Here is a 24,040-nt window from a genome sequence, read left to right on the forward strand (position 1 = left end):
GTACCCTTTCCCACCCAACACCCACCTTCACCTAAGTAACTCCTACTTAGTTTCCAAGTCTTAGCTTAGATACCCTTTCCTCCAGGGATGAGAGCACACATCCCCATCCCTGACTACACACCTCCATCCCCTTAACACCCTATACTTACCCCTATAACAATACTTAGCACATTACACTTTAATTGCTGACTCATATGTCTATCTCCCCCACTGACAGCTCCTTGAGGGCTGTGCTTTGTTCACAACAGCACCTCTGGAGACTAGTGCAGCACCTGGGCTCAGAGCAGGTGCTCAATAAATGCTTGCTGAGAGATGAATGAACCAACTATTATACTCCCTCACATATGTGCAGCTGAGCAATGACATGGTGACAGACACACAAAAATGAATGAAGCTGTAAATCACCGTGTTTCCTATCTTCGGATGGACTCTTGTGCCAATTTTGGAGCCAGCGTAGGAGTTTGTTGGCACAGCTCTGGTCACCTTGCTGTCCAATTATGGTCTTGAGCGAGGTTGGCTTATATTTATCCACCCAGAGCAAATTTGCCACCTTATTTTCACTGCTGTCATCAGCCAAATTCCTAGCCCAGCTGTCACCACTTGTCTCCTCGGCCACCTGCTCCTTGAAGTCCAGGCCTCTCTGAAACACACTGGTTTCCTTTTTTACTGACGTCATAGAGCTGTCCTTTTTGGGAGTCCGTTGGCTCTTTTTGGATTCTGATTCCTTCTTATTTGGACTAATTTTTCTTTTTCCTTGGTAGTTTTTTTGGGGTGTTCTCTGTAATTTGGACTTTTCTTTATTCATCTTAAAAATTGGAAAAGTGAGGGAAAAAGAAACCTGGTGAGATAAAGAATTTCTATCCTGCTCCATGTACTCCAGAGGACAATCTGATATATCCAAATAAACTACCCAAGCTGGGTCTGTCTTCACAGCGGGCCCTGCTGTTTATGACAATCATTACTTCCAAACTTTATAAAAATTAATAACACCCTGAAAAGTACCCAAATGCAATTTTTAAAAGTGAGAACTTTTTTTTTAATAACCCAATATCAGTTTGAAAAAAAACAAGGTAAAGGATTAAGATATTTTTGTTTCCGTTTTCTAACTAGTTAAAAGTTAATGCCTCCAAGCATTATGCAAAGTGAAATATGCCAATCAGAGAAATCAAACACCATATGATTTCACTCATATGTGGAATCTAATGAACAAAATAAACCAACAAACAAAATAGAAACAGACTCGTGGATAGAGAACAGACTAACAACTGTCAGAGGGGAGGAAGGTTGCAAGGCTAAGTGAAAAAGGTGAAAGATTAATTAAAGAAAAACCTCACAGACACAGACAACAGCATAGTGATTACCTGAGGGGGAGCGGGAGATGGGCGGTGGAAGTAAAGAGGTATAGGGGAGATAAATGATGATGGAAGGAGACTTGACTTGGGTGGTAAACACACAATAAAATATACAGATGATGTCTTACAGAATATACCTGAACCTATATAATTTTATTAACCAATGTCACCTCAATAAATTCAATAAAAAAAGAAAAGCCCTGGTCGGGTGGCTCAGTTGGTTGGAGCATTGTCCCATTCACCAAAGGTTTCAGGTTCGATTCCCGGTCAGGGCACATACCTAGGTTGAGGGTTCAATCCCGTGTCGGGGCACGTACAGGAGGCAACCAATTGATGTTTCTCCCTCACATTGATATTTCTCTCCCCACTCCCCACCCCCACTTCCTCTCTCTGGAAAACAATGAAAGCATGTCCTCGGGTGAGGATTAATAAAAAAAATAAAATAAAAACTTAAAAAGCTAATGCCTCCAAATAACTATATCTGGTGTCAGGTAGGGTGCAAGACTTATTGGGAGATCACTTTCTAAGTTATATAAATGTCTAACCATTATACCATACACCTGAAACTAATATTATATTAGAATGTCAACTGTAATTGAAAAACAAAATTTTTAAACAGTTAATACCTCCACAAAAACCTATACACAAAATGTTCACAGCAGCATTATTATATTATATACACATATATTATTTTATATTATACCAAAAAATGGAAATAACCCAAATGTTCACCAACTGATGAATGGATAAACAAAATGTGGTATAGCCACACAATGAAATATTAATCACCAATGAAAAGGAGTGAAGTAATGGTACATGCTTCAGCGTAGGTGAACCTTGGAAATATTATGCTAAGTGAAAGAAACGAGACACAAAGAGCTACATATTGCACGATTCCTTTCAATGAAATGTCCAGAATAGGCAAATCCATAGACACAAAAAGTAGAGTGGTGGTGGCCAGGAGGTGGACATGAGAATCAACTGCGAATGGGTACAGAGTTTCTTCAGGGAGTGATGAAATGCTCTGGAATTAGACTGTAGTGATGGTTGTTGCACAACCTTGCGAATATACTAAGATCCACTCATTTATATACTTTAAAAGGGTGAACTGTGTGGTGTGTGAATAATGTCCAAATAATAAATTCTGTGGTGTGAATAATAAAAAAGGAAAAAATTAGTGCCTCTTTACCAGTGAGTGGATACTAAAATTAGTGGGTGAATGTTTGAGGAGAAACAAGATATTAGCATAGTCTTAAAGTATCTCCCCAATACATTTATCAGTTACAGAGGGGAAATAGTCACTTTACTAGTGGAGAAACCCAACAGACATTGACTTAACCAAGTAATCAAGATTATTATCACCAAAAAAAATAACAACAAAAAAGATTATCACCACCAATTATAAGAGATATTACATGATGTGATATGATGTGCTGTGAAGGACACAATATCACTTCTGTAGTGTTCTTGCCAAAAATGCATAACCTCAAGCTAATCATAAGAAAACATCAAAAAAATGCAAATTTTTTGAAGAATGGCTCCTCCAGGAAAGACGAAAGAACTGTCATAGACTGGAGGAGACTAAGACACAACAACTAAACTCAGCGTGGAATTCCTGGAACAGAAAAAAAGACAACAGGAGGAAATGTGACGTTTGGAAAATGTGTGTGGTTTAGTTAGCAGCATGGTATCAATGCTAATTTCCTGGTTTTGATAACTGCTATGGTTATGTAAGTTGTTGGGTGTTCCCTAATATCAACACAAATCATTCCCCAAGATTTTTCTAACTGGAACAAATGGCAGACCACCTTGCACTTGAGTTACAGAGCTGGGACATTAAACTTGGCCTACTGGCACCCCTGTCTCCCACACTTGGAAAAGGCCTGTATGCATGGGAATGAACGAGGCTAACACCAGGAGAAGCAGAGACAGAAACTGAAAGGGCCCTGAGAGCACTACAGTCTCCACCAGTAATCCTACACCAGACCCACCCTGCCCATAGTTTAGGTATGTAGGCCAACACTTTCACCTTTTTGCTAAAGCTAATATGGGCTGGGTTTCTATCACAACTGAAAAAGTTCTAATTAAAATTTAATTTATCATATTGATAACTATATCATATCTTTTGAAGAACTCTTAAGCAATAACCTCTGCACAAAGTCACTGCAAGAATATGGAAAATATGGAAAGTTTAATAAGTAGATATGGTTAAGTGCAAAACACTGTCCTCTCTCTCTCCTCATATTCCCTTAAAGATAAGGAAGCCCTAGCCAGTTTTGCTCAGTGGATAGTGTCAGCCTGAGGACTGCAGGGTCTTGGGTTCGATTCTGGTCAAGGGGACATACATTGGTTGCTCGATTCCCGGACATATGCGGAAAGCAATCCATCAATGTGTCTCTCTCACATTGATGTTTCTCTCCCTCTGTCTCTCCCCCTCCTTTCCACGCTCTCTATAAAAAACAATGGAAAAATGTCTTTGGGTGAGGATTAACAACAACAAAGTTAAGGAAATGCACCAAAGAAGATATCCTGAAGCAGAGTCCACCTGCTCAAAAGGAATTAAGGTAGAATCATTTGCAGTAGAAGGGGAAGTTAATCTTTCAGCCAACAGGCCTGTAGCCACCCAAGAAACGTCTATGAAACAGGAAAGTTGCTACAAGTCAACTTAAATCAAGTTCGTTTTATACAAACCTCAGCTTCAACTGCTATTTCGTATTTAGATTTCTTGCCTGGCATAGTTCGAATCAGATCCAATAGGCCATCCTCATCGATAATTTTTGTCCCCAAAGCTGCTGCCTAGTGATTAAAAATGCAAACCATTAAAAACCTGTATTCTAACCATTACTTTCTGCCAAAAAGAAAAAAAGAGAGAGAGATCTGGGCCTCTTAATTGGTGAAAAGCCACATTTGGAAATTAGATAACACTGGAATTATTTTTTTAAACCATATTCATGGAAAAGTACCATTAAAAAGAAAGAAAACGACAGATACATCCCTAAGACTAAGTTGGTGCCTGAAGTGTCACAGCACCACTGCTCTACCCTAGAAAGGCAACGGCACTAGGGCCTAAGTCCAGCTCTCCATCCCCTCTCCCCGGACTGGCTTGGCTGGCAGACACTTTCCCCCACTGTCTCCCCTACTAACACAACTCCAGTGTGTCCATCTCCAAGTGGTAAATTATGATCAGTCTAAGGCCATCAGGAAAGTGCTCGCCCTCCAACCTTCTTTATAGTACTGAATGACCATGTGACAGCTCTGGCCAATGAGATTTAAGTGGGCTTTTACAAGAGGCATTTCTGGGGAAACTCTTGTAAGGCCAGTCACAGCTGGAATGACATCTTGCCACCGCTCCCTTCTTTCTGCCTTGAATGTGGACTTGAATGCCTAGAGCTGTAGCCATCTTGCAACACAAGGCAATATGCATAATGTTTAAGGTTAAAAAAATAAGGATAAAAGAGGTGGAAAATGGAAATAGCCTGGCTACATTACTGAGCAGCTGAACCATCCCAGCAACTGCCTATCTCTGGACTTCTTGTTACATAAGGAAATAAGCTATTTGTTTGAACAAAGGTAGGTAGAGTATTCTGTGACTTGGGAGCTAAAGACAATCCCACTTTCAGAGTTCCAATAAAAAATGTAAGTGGCATATATAAAAATACTTAGGACTGAAAAAAAAAAAGAAAGAAAACTGCATTTGCTTCTATCTTCAAATAAGCTTTAAATTGGAATACTACACTAAAAAAGTCAAATAAACACGAACTGTGGCTTCAATTGGAAGACAAAAATCCTGGGATCAAAGCCAACTCTTCCATGGAGAAGAAATAACAGGGAAGAAATTACTTCTCCGTTTTTTCTCCTCTTAACTCTGTGTAAAGGGCATTACTACAAATGCCAAAGCGTGCAGACTGTCTCATTGTGTTGAGAACACAGCAGCACCCACCTTGTCACTCTTGGACTGCCCACTATCACGACCCATGACAAGGTAGTTTGTTTTCTTGCTGACATTCCCAGTTACTTTTCCTCCATAACGTTCAATTAGAGACTTGGCTTCATCTCTTTCAATGGACTCCAGCACTCCTGTGATTACAAATATAAGGCCTTCCAAGCAATTTTCAGCTCCCTAAAAACCAAAATGTTCAAGCAGAGAGGAAATTACATGGTAGCTTTCCAAAGAAATATTTGGCATCAAAACTGCAGGAAGTTGATTTTTCTCATTTGACATCATAAATAATCTCAGCATGGAAAAATTTCCTGGAAATTTACAGCAAATAAGCAGAAACTGAAATTAAATCCTGAGAAATTCTTATGTAGGCTAATACTTAAACTTATAAAACCAGCAATGAAAAAATACATTCAATACAGTTAGCAGAGCTTATTAAAATTAGACAGTCATACTATTTTCATTATGTTTAATATTTAAGCTACTAGTGAACTAGTATAACTTTAAGTAAACATCTAGATGCAACATCCACAGAAACTTGCTGTTGTGAAGAAAGAAAAGCTTCAATTCTGAAAGCTAAACAAGTTTGAGCTCCTGTACTTGTCTCTGGCTGTTTATCCTATGATAGTAAATCTAACAACCTATATATAACTTAACAGCAAAGTATCTCTTGGCTGGAAAGATAACTTAATAATATAAAAGACACTGGCCAAAGCAAGCTGGATGGAGGAGACATTTAATCTTAATTGGAACTGTGTATAGTAATAGACATTTTTTTTATTTTTACAATGGTTCAATAAAAAGATATAACCATGCAAAATGAAAATTATGTAAACCAATCTCTTTGAATAGAGAATTAAACACAGTCTTAAAATAGGTTTGAAAAGAATCTAAACAAAATTCAAAGACTAGCACAATACAAGTTCAATCCTTCACCATCCAGGTAAAGAATCTTTTTCGAGGGGAAAAGAATAGATCTGAAGCAATTGGGAGAGAAAAGGTTAACTAACAACATCTCAAGGTCCCTTCAAGCCCTATGATTCTACGATTAAAATTATCTTGTGAACACTACAAGTACTTAAACACCTTTCAACAATTTCAAAATAACCTTATAAAATTCGACATGCAAGCCCCTCTCCCACACCTCAATCTTCTATGTCTCCTGAACTATCTATCACTCATTGTGGCTCTGGGTATCTTTTTGCCTGTCTAACACCAGCACTTCTAGCCTCGCTGCTGAACTCTTCCACTCTAGAGCTCTCACTGCAGGACCAGCAAACCACCAATATCCTCAACTCTTCTCCAACTTTGCCCCCACGGGCTTATCTTCCCTGAAACCTGACTATCCCATCCCCTAAGGACACCACTTTGCCTAAAGTCCTCTCAAGCAGAGGCTTTCACACACTTTATACAAGAGGCAAGACTGACACATATATCACAACTATCCTATATAATAAAAGGCTAATATGCAAATTGTCCCCTCGGGAGTTCGACCGATCAGAAGTTCGACCACTCGCTATGACGTGTGCTGACAACCAGGGGGTGGTGTGGAACAAAGGAAGGCCTCAGCTGGCAGCCAGGGAAGGAAGGCATGATCGGCCCTGATCACCGGCCAGGCCTAGGGACCCTACCCATGCACAAATTTAGTGCACCGGGCCTCTAGTAGGTAAATAATAATTTACTAACAGTCTCTTTCCTGAGTTAGACCATGAGTACCAGGAAGGCAGTCTTGTAATTGCTGGATGCCTCAAAGCCCAGCCCCTGGGGCTACTTGTAGCTCACTGAAATTTTTCTAAGTATCAAGCAGTGACTCATAATGGGAATAAACACCTCTATTTAGTAACTATGGTGACTGTGGCTTTTCTGTTAATTTAAATTATCAATTCTCTGCTGCTGTAAAAACATAGTGAACACATACACTGACCCACCGGCCAGAGGCCCTAACAGGATGCCATGCCTTCGCAGTGTTCTCACCTTTGGTATTTCTTTGGAGCCCAGAGCTTTGGGACCTTCTCGATTTAAGTAACTTCGATAAGCTTGATAATTAGTGCGTCTCTTTTCAGAATCTTCAGGACTTACAGACTTTAACGATAGAGAAAGAAAAGAACAAAGTCATACAAAATTTATGTAATATTAAAAATACATATTAAGCCCTAACCGGTTTGGCTCAGAGGATAGAGCATCAGCCTACGGACTGAAAGGTCCCAGGTTCGATTCCGGTCAAGGGCATGTACCTTGGTTGTGGGCACATCCCCAGTGGGAGGTGTGCAGGAGGCAGCTGATCGATATTTCTCTCGTATCGGTGTTTCTAACTCTCTATTCCTCTCCCTTCCTCTCTGTAAAAAAATCAATAAAATATATTAAAAAATAAATAAAAATACATATTAATAAATAAGCATTAGTCCTGAAATTCACACTTTTAGCTACAGAGGTACTCCCCAATTTACACATGCCTAGATTGTAAACATCTCTGCACCAGTCTCTGTCAAACCTTTCCACTCTCTCTAAAGGCACACATCTCAGGGCAGGTTAGGTGCATAAGCCAGCCCCAAGCAAAAAAATCAAAGGAGTGTATTTTATTTCAAAGATGCATGTGAATTTTACAATTCTATTTCACAATATATCCATGTAAACTGGTTACACAAGAAGACATCCTATGTTTATCCTAATGCTTTGCACTCTCCTAAAACAGCCTAAATGGCTCTATACCCCTGGGGATATTAACACTACAGTCTTGAGAATTAATGGCTTCATAGAAACAGATGGCTCAAACAAGGGGTAAACTTTACTCCAAAAAGCAGACATATTCTACACGCCACCACTCTTCCTTCTAGGTTTAATCTCTCCTATTCTATTTCAGGAGATCTTACGCTGAGTATGTCTGTCTCAGAAAATCATCGGGAAACTTTTCAAACTATATCCCTAGACTCACACTAAGTTTCTAATTCAGAGATATGGAATATGGCATCGGCATGTGTATTTGTAGGAAAAACATCCTAGATAATTCTGATTTAAAAACCACTACAAAATGGTCACTTGTTTTTCCTACTCCCTGTTTTACATTATTTTTAACTTGTAAGCTACCTCAAATACCTCTGAGAGTAAACAAAAATATTACTTCAATACAAATAAGCGATTTAATCAACAAAATAAGTAAGCTGCTTTGGTTATAAAATAAGTAAGCCATTATAGATTGGTCCTAGACCCTAACTCTACATTTTCACAGTGGTTCTCAAATGTTGGTGTGCATACATATGAGAAGCTTATTAAAATACACCTGCCCAGAGAGAGATAGAAACATCGATGAGAGAGAAACATCAACATCGATCTGCTGCCTCCTACACACCCCCCACCAGGGATCAAGCCCACAACTGGGGATGTGCCCTGACTGGGAATCGAACCGGCGAACTCCTGGTACATAGGTCAACACTCAACCACTGAGCCACACTGGCCAGGCTAGACTGAATTTATTAAATAGATGTTCTCAAAACTGCTTAAGTTCTCTCTCTAAGTCACTTCTATTTCAACTTTGAAAAATGGAGTAAAGAGGAAAATATCACTTGAAGATTTCTCTCCTTTAATAAAAACAGACAAGCCTCTGTAAATTGAACATGTTTAGAGTGCCTGAAGAAAAACATTCACCCACCAGAGAAGCATTTAGTAAAGAAAAATCTGAGACCAAAAAGTTCATTGTTCCCTTAAGCGTATTTATGAGCACTGACCACAAACAAAAAAAAGCATCTTGAAATCATCACCGTTTCACTGTTCTGCACTAAAAAATGGTAACGAGCAGTTAAAATAGGCAATATTCTACTTTTAATTCTAAGTGCCTAGAAGGCTTGAAGGAATGTGGTTTCTCATTATGAATCAAAGGGAGTTCCAAATTGGAGATGAAAACACAGAAAACTTTTAAAAACCATTTTGCATTATTTCACTGTTCTTTTTCCTTTGAAAATGATTTCAGTATCTCAACATTGTTATACAAGAGCAAAGAGAAGTACACTCAGGACAAATACAAATAATAATTATTTTAATAATAGCAAAAGCTTACATAGCACTTATTATGTGCCAGGCATTGTTCTAAATGGTTTTACATATCAATTCATTATTATCCCTATTTTACAAATGAGGAATCCAAGCAGACAAAGGGCAAGTAGCCAGACCAAGATCACACATCTGCTCAGTGGCAGCGCTATGATCTGAAACTGGCTCCGTCTCCATGTCAGAGCCACCATGTTATACTGCATTGTTTGGCCTCCAAAGTCCCAAGTTCAAACTGGCTCTATAACCCACCAGCTGGATAATCCTGTAAAAGTTACTTAAATGCTGTCATCCTGTTTACTCGTCTTTAGATTGAATAATAAAGCCCTGGCCAGTGTGGCTCAGTGGCTTAAGCGTTGTCACATGCACCAGAAGGTCACAGGTTCAATTCCAGGTAAGGGCACATACAGGAGGCAACCAATCGATGTATTTCTCTCACATCAACTCTCTCTCTCCCCCACCCTTTCTTCTAAAAGTCAATTTTTTTAAAAGCTGAATAATAAAAAAAAAAAATTTCACAAGGTTGTTGTAAAGATTACATATGTTTTAGCACCATATCTGATACACAATAACATTCAGTAAATATCGGCTAATTTAGCTATATTAGTAACCTATGACCTGCAACAGCATCTAAATAAGATGGTATCTTAAAAGTGCCATAATGACTTATAAAGTTAGAAAACTTGAAAATAATCAGACCCAGATCAACACATAACCCCAACATGATACATTTTTTGAAAATTCTACCTCTTTTTTAGCAGGAGAACTTTTGATTTTCTTAGGACTTTTTGCCTCTCCTTTCAATTCAATGGCATATTCTTTTCTTTTCAAGGACATAGGCTCTGTTTCTTTAGAAGAACTCTCTTCCTTTTTTTTCAAAAGCGTCAGCTTGGAACTAGCTGTAGGAGAAGAAGTTTCTCCTCTTTTGTGAGCTGAAGACTTGGAATGTTGCTGAGATTCTTTTGAACTTTCACATTTAATTTGTTTCTTAGGACTGCAGTTCTTTCTTTCATCCAAAAATTGATCTGTTTTTACTAGGGAAACAGAAAAGACTGTGATTGTTTTTTTTTTTGGAAAATGATACCCAATAACAAGATTATTTTTTCATTTTTCTACTGAGTAATCTTAGTAGTGCACAATGTCATAGGTGATTTCATAATGTTTACATTATGATTTTAGTTCTTCATACAGCACACTTAGTAAAAATTAAACATCTGTACCTTATTTCTTTGTATAACCAGTTCAAATTAAGGAATCTGTTTTTAAATACAAATTACTCATTAACTGAAATATGATAAACTACATCTAAGAACATGGATTTTATTCCACAGATAATCTTCAGTGGTCTGAAATTTGCCTTGAGAAAACTTTCTAAAATATGGCACATAAAAATTCTGTAATATGGTCTGAAAGCCACAAATCCTGAGAGATTTCAAGACTAAAAGTTACTATATGAACAGATTTACTTATAGGATTAAGACCATCTATCCTAGCAGATGGTTACATATCAGAACCACTAAAAAGTAAAACTTCTGGGCAGTCAGCAGGAGCTTCAGATGACCTGACAACGACCAGTCAGCTCTGAGCTGGAAGCATCTAGCTCTCTGTCTTCACACCCTGAGGTCCACAGGCTGCACTACACGTGGAGATTAACATGCAGCCAAGAGCTGTGAACTTTTCTCAAAACGATCACAGAGCAGACAGGTACTCTGACCAACTAATACCTAAATGCTTTCAAAGTACCTAAGTAGAACATGCTCCAATATTCCTATGAAATAATGTCTACTTAACAGTTATTGATAGAATGTTTAAACAAGGTTACCATAAATTTTCTTCTATAAAGATAAATATTCCAGCTTATTTTTTTCTGCTAGTATTACCTTTATAAGGACATTTATGTTTTTCTGCTTTGTTTAAATTGGCGTGGACAGATGAAAACGTTTCTCTCTCTTCTGGGTCCTTTAAAGCCTAAGAAAATTTTAAAAGTGTCAAATGTGACAAATGGTAAGAAAACTATTACAACAAAATATGTTGTTAAAATTGACCAGTTTTTAATTTAAATTTTAATTTTAAGATTAAGGGCCATCTTCCAAAGTAGAAGGACAATACAATAAATTTTCATTCATTCATCCACAAAATGTCTGGGGCAAATGAAGCATGTTTTACTTCTTTTAATTTTACAGACGAGAAAACAGATGAAAAGGATATAAAAAACATATTCTATAAAAAATTATCCCAATTTTTCCAAATTTGTAAGCCTGGAAATGAAAGCCTTATTTCTGCTTCTTTCACCTCAATTCTCGAATTGTTAGCATTATGAGGTTAAAAACTAAAATATAAACCCAAAAGACTACATGAAGAACAATAGAAAGCTCAAAAGAGAAAAAAATATCCATTCTCTTTCCACTGCTTCCTCAGAACTTCCTTTTACAAAGAGATCACAAATTGGGGTGTGTGACCCGGTTATTTTTTTTAATAGTTATAATTTGAATGTCTTTAAATGTACTGAGTAAGGCTTCTCAAATGACAAAGTCCTCATGACCCACTAGGTCATACATCTGACTGCTAAGAAATCTTTTTATATAGTAAGATATTGCTAATGATAATTATCAGAATGGGATTCAAAATAAATTAAGTCTAATTTTTTGATGATCAAGTACTTAAAAAGAAAGAATTTTGATGCTTTTAAAAATTGTCCCAAATACTCATCTTTTGAGACTGTCCTAATACAGATCTTAAAGTTAATTTAAAAATGCAAAATTATGCTTCCCAAAATGGTAATAAATATAACAATTATTAAACGTTAGGTTCCATAGGAATTTTTATAAGCATTATTCTCTGAACAAGTATATAAAACCCCTTTGTGACAGATAGTAAGCAAAGGTTGCAATTCATTATTTTGTGAAGCAAGGTTCTGGTTGGCTTTGGCTCTATCAAACTTCCTCCGGGAAGAATAAGTTCCTCAATGAGCTTCCCCAAAAACATTTTTATAAATTAAAACAATTTAGCTTCTTTTTAGAAGTTAGTCTTGGCTGTATCTTCAGAGCTTACACTAGACAGGTATGAAAGGGAACAATGATCTATGTTGTACACTCAGCGTGCAAACAGCCCAGTAAAAACGCCACCTTTTTGTTCTTAGGTTCTTCATCCAACATGGCTAACGTTCTGGCAAACTCTTCATCTTCATGCAGTTGTCTCTCCAGCTGTAAAAAAGTGTCAACAGAGTGAGTCCTTTTTTTTTTCTTTTTGTAAATGAAAGTTTTTAAATGTTTGATTCATGATACACAGAAGAAACTGGAAAACATTTTCCAGAAAGTAACTATGACATTTTTCCATTTAATATTAACAGTATCACAGGTTTGTTTCACTAAGCCATATTAGATTTCAGAACAAATATATCTAGTTTTGCAGGCAGACAGATAAATTGAACATATTTTTAAAGCCATATTTCTTACTTGTAAAGTTTGAAATCTACAATTTTTCTTTATGGTCCTAATGCAATACTTATAGATCTCTTATTTCTATTTAAACTCTAGAAAAAGCTCTAAAAATAATCTCATCCTAATAGAAAAACAATAGTCTGGAGGGCACAAAAAAGAGTGAATCAAGAAATCAAGCTCTAGCGGGTTTGGCTCAGTGAATAGAGCATCAGCCCAAGGACTGAAGGGTCCCAAGTTCGATTCCGGTCAAGGGCATGCACCTTGGTTGCAGGCTCAATCCCCAGCCCTGGTCATATCATCAGGTGAGGATTAACAAAAAATAAATAAAATATAAAAAGAAATCAAGAAAATTACACATTTTCTTTGCAAACATAAGTCATACACAAATATAACTATCAATTACTAATCCAAATGTATCTGACTTTTGAAAATTTAAGTCATCATATCAGAAGTTTTCCTAACATGCTAATGTTAGTACACAAACATTCTCACTTTCAGCAAAATGGAGCTCTTCCAGAAAAGAATGTGTAGCAGTGGAATACATTTCTCATTAGAAACTAAATAGTTTTATGTCCCTTGATAAAATGGCCTAATGTAACATCGAACAAAGGCATCCCTATATTATTCAAACATATGAAAAAAAACTCAAAATCTACCCAATCCTAAAAAGGCTTGGAAAATGGCATAAGTCTGATGAGAACACAGTAACCAAGTCTTTTCTTGTTAATAAATGAACTAAATCCAACTATGCAGAACTATAAGCCAGAGGTGCACATCAATATATTCTGTTGTCTAGTATTTCTTTACCATAACTGCACTACACATCTAATTGCTAAAATGAATATGAAAACCTTCACCATAAAAAGGTCCTTCAAACCCTAAGCCTCCAGTGGCCCTGCAAAAATTTATGGTTGAACCCATACCGTTTTTCCAAAATTTCACACTATGTAGTACACTTCTAGATTATTTAGATGAGGATTCTAGATTATTTAGATGACAGAAGAAATTTAAATACTTTCATCCAAAATTCATAATTGGTGACTATGGCATCATATGATCAAAAACCCTACATTTTATTTTATTTTTTAATACCTTTATTTACTTCGTCTCTAACAGAGCTATTCAATAACATATATTTGTTTTGAAGAGGGTTAATTTCCTAGATTAAATATGCACTAAACATGTAAATGTGACAATATTTTGAGATATGTGATGAAAAGCCCTATATTTTAATACAATGTTTAGCACAGCAGATGGTGTTTAACATACTGTCTACATACTGACTTACTGATTTAGTTATTGGACGCACACTTAACTAAAGGAATAAACAAAAAGGTGAAAGTGAGAGAAAAAATGAACTTAAGAGGGATAATCAGGAAAGATACCATCAGTCACTAACACCCTAAAAACTCTTCAACAGACTAATAAATTACCCAAACAAGATTCTGAAAAAGTGTGATAGGAATGAGAAAATAGGGAATGGTGACAGAGTACCACACCTGGTTTGGAAAGAATGGGGTAAGCCTCCAGCATTTGAGACAGATAAGAAGTCAGGTCCCTAAAAATTAACTCCACAATTCTACCTAGGCCATTTGTGCTGTCTTGAGTTGTATGGATACCTGGTTTATAGTTTGTGTAATCCAGTGTAATCAAATAAGATGGAAAGAGATTTTGAAAGCACTGTGAACTGTCAAATTAATAAAATCTGGATAAATCAGATATATTCCAAATGATCAGAATACTATTCTCTCACAACAACACGCCAAGCACATAATCAGTGATGGCACAATAGTTGAATGAGGCCATAAACAGCCCTGGTAGGTAGAGTTTACAGCCCACATATAGGAAGACATCTAGGTAGCAATTATAACAAAATCAATAGTAGCTACAATGGAGCACGACTGAGTATAAAGGATGGGTTTCTAATATAGCTTAGGGAATATGAGAAAGTGACACTTAAGCTAATAAACAGGAAGAGGGTTCAAACAGTAGGTACCAAGGTCTGACACCTCTGAGATGAATACTTACTTGGTTTCCCTGAAATACCAAACTCTCCTCATTTCCCTATTTCACTAGCCACTCTTTTTGTTTGTTTTGTTTTTAATATTTTTATTGATTTTAAAGACAAAGAAAGAGGGAGAGAGAGATAGAAACATCAATGATGAGAGGGAATCATTGATCGGCTGCCTACTGCATACCCCAGACCAGGGACCAAGCCCACAACCCAGGCATGTGCCCTGACCGAGAATTGAACTGTGACTTCCTGGTTCATAGGTAGAGGCTTAGCCACTGAGCCAAGCCAGCTGGGCTAGCCACTCTTTCTTAAATCTCCTTTGCTGGATCATCCTCCTCTACCTGATCTCTAAATATTAACAGCGCTCAATCCTGAGGTTTCTTCTCTATTAATTTTCTCTCCCCATGATCTCATTCAGTTACACAGGTTTAATTTAAGTACCATTCAAATGCTAGTGATTCCCAAATATACATCTTCAGTTTAGACCTCATCCCTGAGCTCCACATTCCACTACCCAACCACCCACTCTGCATATCCATTTGGAAGCCTATTAGGTACCTCAAACTTAACATGTCCAAAACAGAATTCTTGATTTCTCTGTACCAGTGTGTTCCTCTTAATAAATGAATATTCAGTTGCTCAAGCCCAAAAACACACAGTCTATCTTTGAATCTTCTTTTTCCCTCATACCTTATATCCAATCTATCAGCAACAACTTGAAGTTTACACCTTCAAAGCACAGATTATAACCACTTCTCACTATCTCTTCCATTACCACCCTGGTACAAGCCAACATCATCTCTCACCTACCTACTCCACCAGAACAGTGTCCAAACTGATCTGCTTTTGGTCCTGCCCCACCATGGTTTATTAGCCTCATAGCAGCCAGAATGATTTTCTTTTAAGATCTATAAATTCATGTCACATCTATTCAACACAGAGACTAAAATCCAAAGTCCTTACCATCCCAGTCTTTGGGGTAGGTACTAAAGACCTGTCGTGGCTGACAGTATTTGCTGCTGGCCATTTCTCGAACTCATCAAACTCAAACTCTCCTACCTCAGGATGCTTGCACTTGCTGTTCTGTTTAGAGGAAATCTGCCTTCGGGTAGCCAGCCCCATGGCTTGCCATTATCACTTCATTTTGTGCCCCAATATTGCTTCCTCAGAAGGGCTGTCCTGACCTCTCTACTTAAAATAGAATACTCATGCTCTTTCCAGCTGGCGCCAAGTCATGGGCATCTCTCAGGACAACTGGCAGAAGCACCACAAGATCTGGGGCAAAAGAAAACTTTGCCACAAGAAGTAAAAATATGAGCTGGGACGCCCTGCTGCCAACACTAAGATTGGCCCTCGCCGCATACACGGGGTCCACATGCGGGGAGGCAGCAATAAGTACCAAGCCTTGAGGCTGGACATGGCAACTTCTCCTGGGGCCCCGAGTGTTGTCCAAACAAGGATTACTAATGTTGCCTACAATGCATCCAACAACAAACTGGTCCGTACCAAGACCCTGGTACAGAACTTCACTGTGCTCATTGACAGCAAGCACACCCTACAGACTGGTACAAGTCCCACTCTGCACTGCCCCTGGGCCAAAAGAAGGGGGCCAAGCTGACTCCTGAGGAGGAGGAGATTTTAAACAAAAAATGATAAAAAAAAAAAAAAATTCAGAAGAAATATAATGAAAGGAAAAAGAATGCCAAAATCAGCAGTCTTCTAGAAGAGCAGTTCCAATAAGCAAGCTTTTTGCATCCATCCTTCAGTACCAGGCCAAAGTGGCCGAGCAGATGACTATGTGCTAGAGGGCAAGGAGCTGGAGTCCAAGCTGAGGAAAATCAAGGCCTGGAAATGCAAATAAATCCTCTTCCCTCCCAACTTAGCTCATGTAATAACGGTGCTTTTCTAAAAAAGAAACCCAAACTATCCCTTTAGTTCTCTTAAGAGTATGACATAATTATTTTAAACCTGGAACTGTGCCATGCACTCAATAACTGCTCAACAAATGCTTAATGAATGAATATATGGTTTATAGCTCAAGAGAGCACTATTAATTAGAAACAGATTTAGGGATCATCACCATATCCACACAATTAGAGCCACAGGGGTGGATGAGATCACCCACAGTGAAAAGAAAAGAGATATGACCAAATTAAATTGTTTTTAACTATACTCAAGGAGGCTTCCATTCAAAGAAATTTAAGCCCTAGCTGGTTTGGCTCAGTGGATAGAGCAGTGGTCGGCAAACTCATTAGTCAACAGAGCCAAATATCAACAGTACAACGATTGAAATTTCTTTTGAGAGCCAAATTTTTTAAACTTAAACTATATAGGTAGGTACATTGTTATTAACTTAATTAGGGTACTCCTAAGCTGGCCTTTGCTAAAAACGTCCTCAATCTGAGGGGTTGACCTCAGCGAACGTACCCCGACTTCTTCTAACGCCACTTCTTCAAAATAGACTCGCCCAGGCCGAAAACCGACTTCTGCGCATGGGCCATGAAGTTTCAATCGCACTGTACGTGTGCACCCGCACGTGGTATTTTGTGGAAGAGCCACAGTCAAGGGGCCAAAGAGCTGCATGTGGCTCGTGAGCCGTGGTTTGCCGACCACTGGGATAGAGCATTGGCCTGCGGACTGAAGGGTCCCAGGTTCGATTCCAGTCAAGAGCACATGCCTGGGTTTCAGGCTCACTCCCCAGTAGGGGGCGTGTAGGAGGAAGCAAATCAATTATTTTCTCATCATTGATGTTTCTAGCTCTTTCTCCCTCTCCCTTCCTCTCTGAAATCAATAAAAAAATATTTTTTAAAAAATAAATTTAATAATAAATCTGTAAATAATTATCCCCTGCTCTTATCATTTTATATAAATTTAGATGTTTATATGCTAAATTGTAACTTATTTTACACATAACTCATAATGAGGCTCAATCCATAATTAGCCTAGAACAGTGGTTCTCAACCTTCCTAATGCCGCAACCCTTTAATACAGTTCCTCATGTTGTGGTGACCCCCAGCCATAAAATTATTTTCGTTGCTACTTCATAACTGCAATTTTGCTACTGTTATGAATCGTAATGTAAATATCTGATATGCAGGATGTATTTTCATTGTTACAAATTGAACATAATTAAAGGATAGTGATTAATCACAAAAACAATATGTAATTATATATGTGTTTTCCGATGGTCTTAGGCAACCCCTGTGAAAGGGTCATTCGACCCCCAAAGGGTCGCGACCCACAGGTTGAGAACCGCTGGTCTAGAATAATCTTGATTGTTTGTCTGGATAGACTAACTAAAGTCAGAACATCAAGTTGTTAATGATATCAAAACAAAATGGCAATACCTCTGCATCTTCATCAAGTTGCAATTGTTTGGCAATGGCTTCATCATTTAATCTGGAATCATTTGCATTTTTTGAAGGCTGTATTTCAAAGAAAATCAAGCAAGATCAGCATAAAACTTAAGTTAAAAATAAGGTGTTTTTTTCTTGACTGTAGCTGATTAAATACACCAGTGAGAGTTAAGTGTATCAGTAATGAAATAGTCAGTCTCAATGCACACCAGCCAGAAAGTCATGTTCATAACTACTCAGTGACCATATCCATTTTCCTAATGAGCAAATATTCTGCAGAGATGGTTCTCACTTAATTCTATTGAAATGTTCAAGAAAAGTAACACCCCAGCTCTCCCCCGGCCAAAAAAAACAAAACAACAACAACCACTTGTAGTTTTCTTCATGGTATGACATAATAGTGAGAAGGATTACACTGTCCGATGGAGGCACTAACAAAATCAACAAACACACACCATTTGGCAGGCTTTGACTCAGGGGACTACTTTCACTATAATTTATCTGTATTCCTGTTTCGTAAATTTCCAGAAAAATGTAAATCCAACATCAACCAAAGTAGAAAATGTCAAAAGTGTAACATAGGCACATAAGTTATGTACTTAGAACCTCATTTGGGAACAAATTTATTGTCCAATTTTGTCTACTTGAGGTGAATAGAAAAATGAGTTTACATTCTAAGTATTTAAATTCTAAGAATTATAATTGTTTTGTACAATTTAAATGATCTTTTTCCACTTTCAAATATAAAAAATAGTCTAACTTCCTCATCCTCTAAAATGATGGCAATAAATTTTGTCCATAATCATAGGAAAAATTTTTATCAATAAAATATGTTGCTCTATTATGACATCCGAATTTCTCCTCTTATTAATAACAGCGAATTAACATTCCTGAACATTCTTGCTTGCATATAGAACACTCACCTCTTTTCTTTTGCTTGCCACCATCTTCTTATCTGATCTTTGGACACTAGCAGTTCCAAAATAATCAAGCACTGATGTGTGGGTAAGTTTTATTGGCGATAAAGGCTTATTCTTGGTCTTAGTGTTTTCTTCATTCTTTTTCATGTTTGATGCTCCAAGATAACTATTTGTAGATCTTCCATTCTCTTTTGATTTAGAGGCTGCCTTCTTACACATAAAGTCATCTTCTTCATCTTAAATGGAATATAACCAAATATTGTTTGATAAAACATCAACTCCAATTATATCAAGGAATCACTTCAACCAGCTTTTTTTCTTTGGTTCAGTAATTCACAAGAGAAAACAACCTTTGCTTTGGCCTAATAACAAATCCAATAAAAAAGAAAAATCTAAAAGGTAATCATGAAGACTAGGTCACTTCACAAGTTGGTGTGTAAAGCTACATATGAATGGGTCTTGTCTTCCTCTCAAGACAGAGGTAGAGGCAAGCAAAGACCACGGATGTAAAAAAAATCTAGCTTTTGCTCACACCTTGCTCACTCCCTTACTCAACTAGGAGCATCTGCTAAGGGTTTTATGTACCAGACTAGAGGCCTGGTGCACGAATTCATGCATGGGTGGGGTCTGGCCGGCCCGCCCCAATCTAGTTGTGTAGATATTTGCTTGCCTCTACCTTCTGGAAAGGCATGAGCAAAGCTAGAAGTGGCTGAGGGGGGAGCGGGGGAAGGCAGAAGGGCAAGTGGCGCACGGTGCAGTGGCAGAGGTAAGATGGCAGTGGTGCTAACTTTACGTCTTTGCAGTTAGGCAAAGTTACGCCTTGCCCCTTCTGCCCCCTCCAAGCTGCTACTCTGTCTCGATCAGCGTCGGGGTCGCTCTCCTCCTATAGGCTTCCCAGGCCCAGATTCTCCAGTGCTCGGAGACTTAGACAGGGGGAGGGACCATGGGTGGTTGGCCGGTGCAGGAGGTTGGCTGTGGTCGCACACTGACCACCAGGGGGCAGCTCCTGCATTGAGTGTATCCCCCCTGGTGGTCAGTGCGTGTCATAGCAACTGGTTGACCGGTCGTTCTGGTCATTCGGTCGTAACAGTCGCTTAGGCTTTTATATATATATATAGAATAGATGTGCTATTTCTAGGTGAATGCCATCTCAAACATGAAAGTACCTAAGATAATGTAAAAAAAATCAAAAAGGATTTAGCCTTACTTTCTAATTTTTATATTTATATTAAAATGAAACAACAAACTTTACAAAGTAAAACTCTTACAGGTTTCTGATTACTAAATGTAAAAAAGGAATCCACCATTTAAAAAGAGTGGCCCCAACCGTTTTGCCTCAATTCCAGTCCAGGGCACGAACCTCAGTTGCAGGCTCCAACCCCAGACCCAGATTGCGGCCATGAGGGAGGCAACCAATAGATGTGTCTCTCTCACATCGATGTTTCTCTCTCTCTGTCTCTCCCTCCCTTCTACTCTCTCTTAAAAAAAAAAAAATCAATGGAAAAATATCCTCGGCTGACTATTAACAACAACAAAAAAAAGCAAGAGTGTACTTACTAGATGTCTCTTGAAGATGCACATTGTCCCCTACAAGCCCATTTTTCCTAAAACTTACATCCCATCCCACCCTACCCTCCAAAGGCTTTCAATAAACAATCTTAACCTGTAACCAGAAGATTTTAATTAAAGCACTGTTTTACTTAACTTCAACTATAGTCAGTCTACCTTTAAACTTAATTAAAACTGTATCCATACCCATAGATATAGAGAACCAGTTGATGACTGCCAAAGGGAAGGGTGATGGGAATATGAAAAATTTTTTTTAATTGGAAAACTCAAAAATCCAGAATTCCAGCTTATTCTGGAAAAGCAGGAGCTCAGGGGGAAAGAGGAAGGATTCATTCACAAATCTTTCCAAGCACATCCAAGGCTTGATATACTTCCAGATTTCAGTTCAACCCTGTTAACAAGAGTTGGGAGACTAGGTTCAGTCACTCATCTATCTGTTCTCCCTACCTAACAAATCCGTCCTTCTCCACCTGTGCCAGAAGTGGAAAGATGTCTGATTCAGATCAGTACAACAGCCACATGAATCACCCGTAATGGTGCAAATAGCCATTGAGAACATAACCTGAAACTCCTTTCCTTTTCTCAAAAATAACACCATAATGAATTATCATGTTATGGAAACCTTAAAATTTATGGCTGGTCTATTTGAAACCCCTAGACTTGGTTAAGCTGTAGCATAACCAAACTAGTTAACATTCAACAACAAACTTTTCTACTTAGCAGTCAAAACAAATTATGTAAATTGCCCTTAAAAGAAGATTCAAAACAACACTGCTGATACCCTGGCTTTAATAAAAAAATAAAATAAGAAAACCACAAGACTGGGATCTGGTAAGTATAGACAACCAATACATCTCCTTAGGGAGTAAGTGCAAAATTAAAAGTATATTTAGTGTATATAAAGCTTCTAATCTTATCTGAGAGCTTATTAAATTTTATAATTTTTACTACGTTTACGTTAAGTTCCATATCTGTACTTCTGGAAAGGAGGGATTCCCTTAATGCAGAACAAAATAACTCTGTCTCTACAAAATGATAGCCCTCGACTAGTTTTTCCCCCACTTTAGAAATGTCAAAAGTACTAACATTCTATTTCCACTACTCCTAGTCATAAGCAGTATGATAGAAAACCCCAGACCTGAGTTGACCCAACAACTACTGTGTTTTCCTGTTACAAGTTTTCCTCAAGAACTTCCTTGCAATCTAAAATTCTTTATCTGTCCTGCCCGGCTGGTGTGGCTTAGTGGCTGAGCATGGAACTAAGAACCAAGAGGTCACTGTTCGATTCCTAGTCAGGGCACATGCCCAGGTTGTGGGCTCAATCCCCAGTGTAGGACGTGCAGGAGGCAGCCATTCAATGATTCTCTCTCAGCATTGATATTTCTATCTCTCTCTCCCTCTCCCCTCTTCTCTGAAACAAAAAAATAAAACATTATATCTGTCCTTAAGAACTTAATTCAGGCAGTGTCAATCACCTATTTGGTACAGCCTCAGAAAGGGAAACAATTGTATTATAGATATTTGCAATCCCTCGCTTAACCCTTTCTCCAGCAGTCTCATAAATATTTGCAGGTAATAGACTAGCATGAAATTTAGTGAGATCAGGAATTTCTAAGAACATCAGATTTAAAAGATTGTTGGCAAACGTGTAAGGATATGGGACCAACACATATGTGACAATGATAGTAAATTTGTAAAAATCTTTACGAGGACAATTTTGCAATACACGGTGTGGAAAACGTAGGTTTACAGTTGTGAGTATGCGAAACACAGTTTATTCTTGTATTATTATTTAATTATTGTATTCTTTTCTATACTAACAATTTTTTGCCCCTCCCTGTATGTACCAAAACCTTACACATGCATACCTATTAACTGGATCCAGCAATTCCATTTCTAAGATTTAGTAAAAATAAATAAATAAACAAACAAGTACACATAGATATATGTAGAAAATGCTTACCACAGCATTGGTTCATTCAAATGTATGGAAAACAGACTGCAATAGGGCAAGAAAAGATGAAGAAAAAACTAAAGGACTGACAGTTTAGATTTTTAAAAAAAGACAGCCTCAAATATAACAGGGGTACTGGAGATAGAGATAAGTTTATATTGTTTATAAAATGGGAAAACAAACAACCTAAATATCTGTTAATATGTTCAATCATATAATGGAATTCTAGGCAGCAACAGAAAATTATAATGCATAGTCACATTTACTGACATTAAGATATTTATATGTTTAAGTGACAAAAGCAGGTAACATAATGGGATGTTAAATGATATAGTTATAATCCATCTATTTATCTATCCATTTATATATACTTTTAAATTAACATTCAAAGATTTGAGAAAATAAAGTGTTAATTTTTATCACTGGATAGGGGATTATGAGTAATCTTTCATTTTTTTCTTCCTATCTTTTTTTTTCTTCTTTTTTTAAAATATATTTTATTGATTTTTTACAGAGAGGAAGGGAGAGAGATAGAGAGTTAGGAACATCAACGAGAGAGAAACATCGATCAGCTGCCTCCTGCACATCTCCCACTGGGGATGTGCCCGCAACCCAGGCACATGCCCCTGACCGGAATCGAACCTGGGACCCCTCAGTCCGCAGGCCGACGCTCCATCCACTGAGCAAAACCAGTTTCGGCTCTTCCTATCTTTTTTTTTTTTTAATCTATATATTACACTTTTCTTTTTCTTTTTAATCCCCATCTAATATTTTACAACAAATTGACTCTCTCCTAGAAACTCCCTGACCCCATAGCTTTCTGAGACAGAAAAGGTCTGGCATTGGTTTCTCCCTCCTCTTCACTTTTATTTGCTTACTTCTTTCATTATTTATCAGCATCTCTGCTCATTCTGTCACTAGAATCAGAGACTGGGACTGCATGGTACCTTTTTTATCTAATTACTATTAATAACAGTTATCATTAGTGAGCATTAAGCTACATGCCACATTCTTTATAATGCACTAGAGGCCCGGTGCACAAAAATTTGTGCACTCGGGGTGGGGGGGAGAGGGAGGGGCCCCTCAGCCCGACCTGTGCCCTCTCGCAGTCTGGGACCCCTCAGGGAATGACCACCTGCTGGCTTAGGCCCGCTCCCCGGGGGATTGGGCCTAAGATGGCAATCAGACATCCCTCTGGCAGCCCGGAAGCCCTCGGGGGATGTCCACTTGCCAGCGGGGAGCAGGCCTAAACTGCAGTCGGACATCCTTAGTGCTGCTGAGGAGGCAGGAGAGGCTCCCACCACCACCACTGTACTGGCAGCCATCAGCCTGGCTTGTGGCTGAGCAGAGCTCCTCCCATGTGAGAGCGCCCTGACCACCAGAGGGCAGCTCCTGCATTGAGCGTCTGCCCCCTGGTGGCCAGTGTGTGTCATAGTGACCAGTCATTCCCAGTC

General features: G+C 38.2%; 1 protein-coding gene across 6 annotated transcripts in view; it reads right to left on the reverse strand.

The window, feature by feature from the left end:
• Window positions 1-24,040, reverse strand: part of RFC1 (replication factor C (activator 1) 1, 145kDa) — a 75,954-nt gene that overhangs the window by 19,508 nt on the left and 32,406 nt on the right. For 5 of the 6 annotated variants that reach the window (XM_014548670.1, XM_014548674.1, XM_014548673.1 and 2 more), the window contains 9 exons: window positions 19,067-19,299; window positions 18,135-18,212; window positions 12,459-12,536; window positions 11,214-11,301; window positions 10,081-10,367; window positions 7,267-7,374; window positions 5,293-5,472; window positions 4,044-4,148; window positions 406-805 (listed from right to left, as the gene is read on the reverse strand). In XM_014548670.1, coding sequence (XP_014404156.1) covers window positions 406-805; window positions 4,044-4,148; window positions 5,293-5,472; window positions 7,267-7,374; window positions 10,081-10,367; window positions 11,214-11,301; window positions 12,459-12,536; window positions 18,135-18,212; window positions 19,067-19,299 — 1,557 coding nt within the window. Of the gene's footprint in view, window positions 1-405; window positions 806-4,043; window positions 4,149-5,292; window positions 5,473-7,266; window positions 7,375-10,080; window positions 10,368-11,213; window positions 11,302-12,458; window positions 12,537-18,134; window positions 18,213-19,066; window positions 19,300-20,818; window positions 20,888-24,040 lie in introns of those variants that run through there. The other variant, XM_014548672.1, reaches the window with a different exon arrangement.

Source organism: Myotis brandtii, unplaced genomic scaffold (genome assembly GCF_000412655.1).
Source record: "Myotis brandtii unplaced genomic scaffold, ASM41265v1 scaffold520, whole genome shotgun sequence".
Taxonomy (NCBI): Eukaryota; Metazoa; Chordata; class Mammalia; order Chiroptera; family Vespertilionidae; genus Myotis; species Myotis brandtii.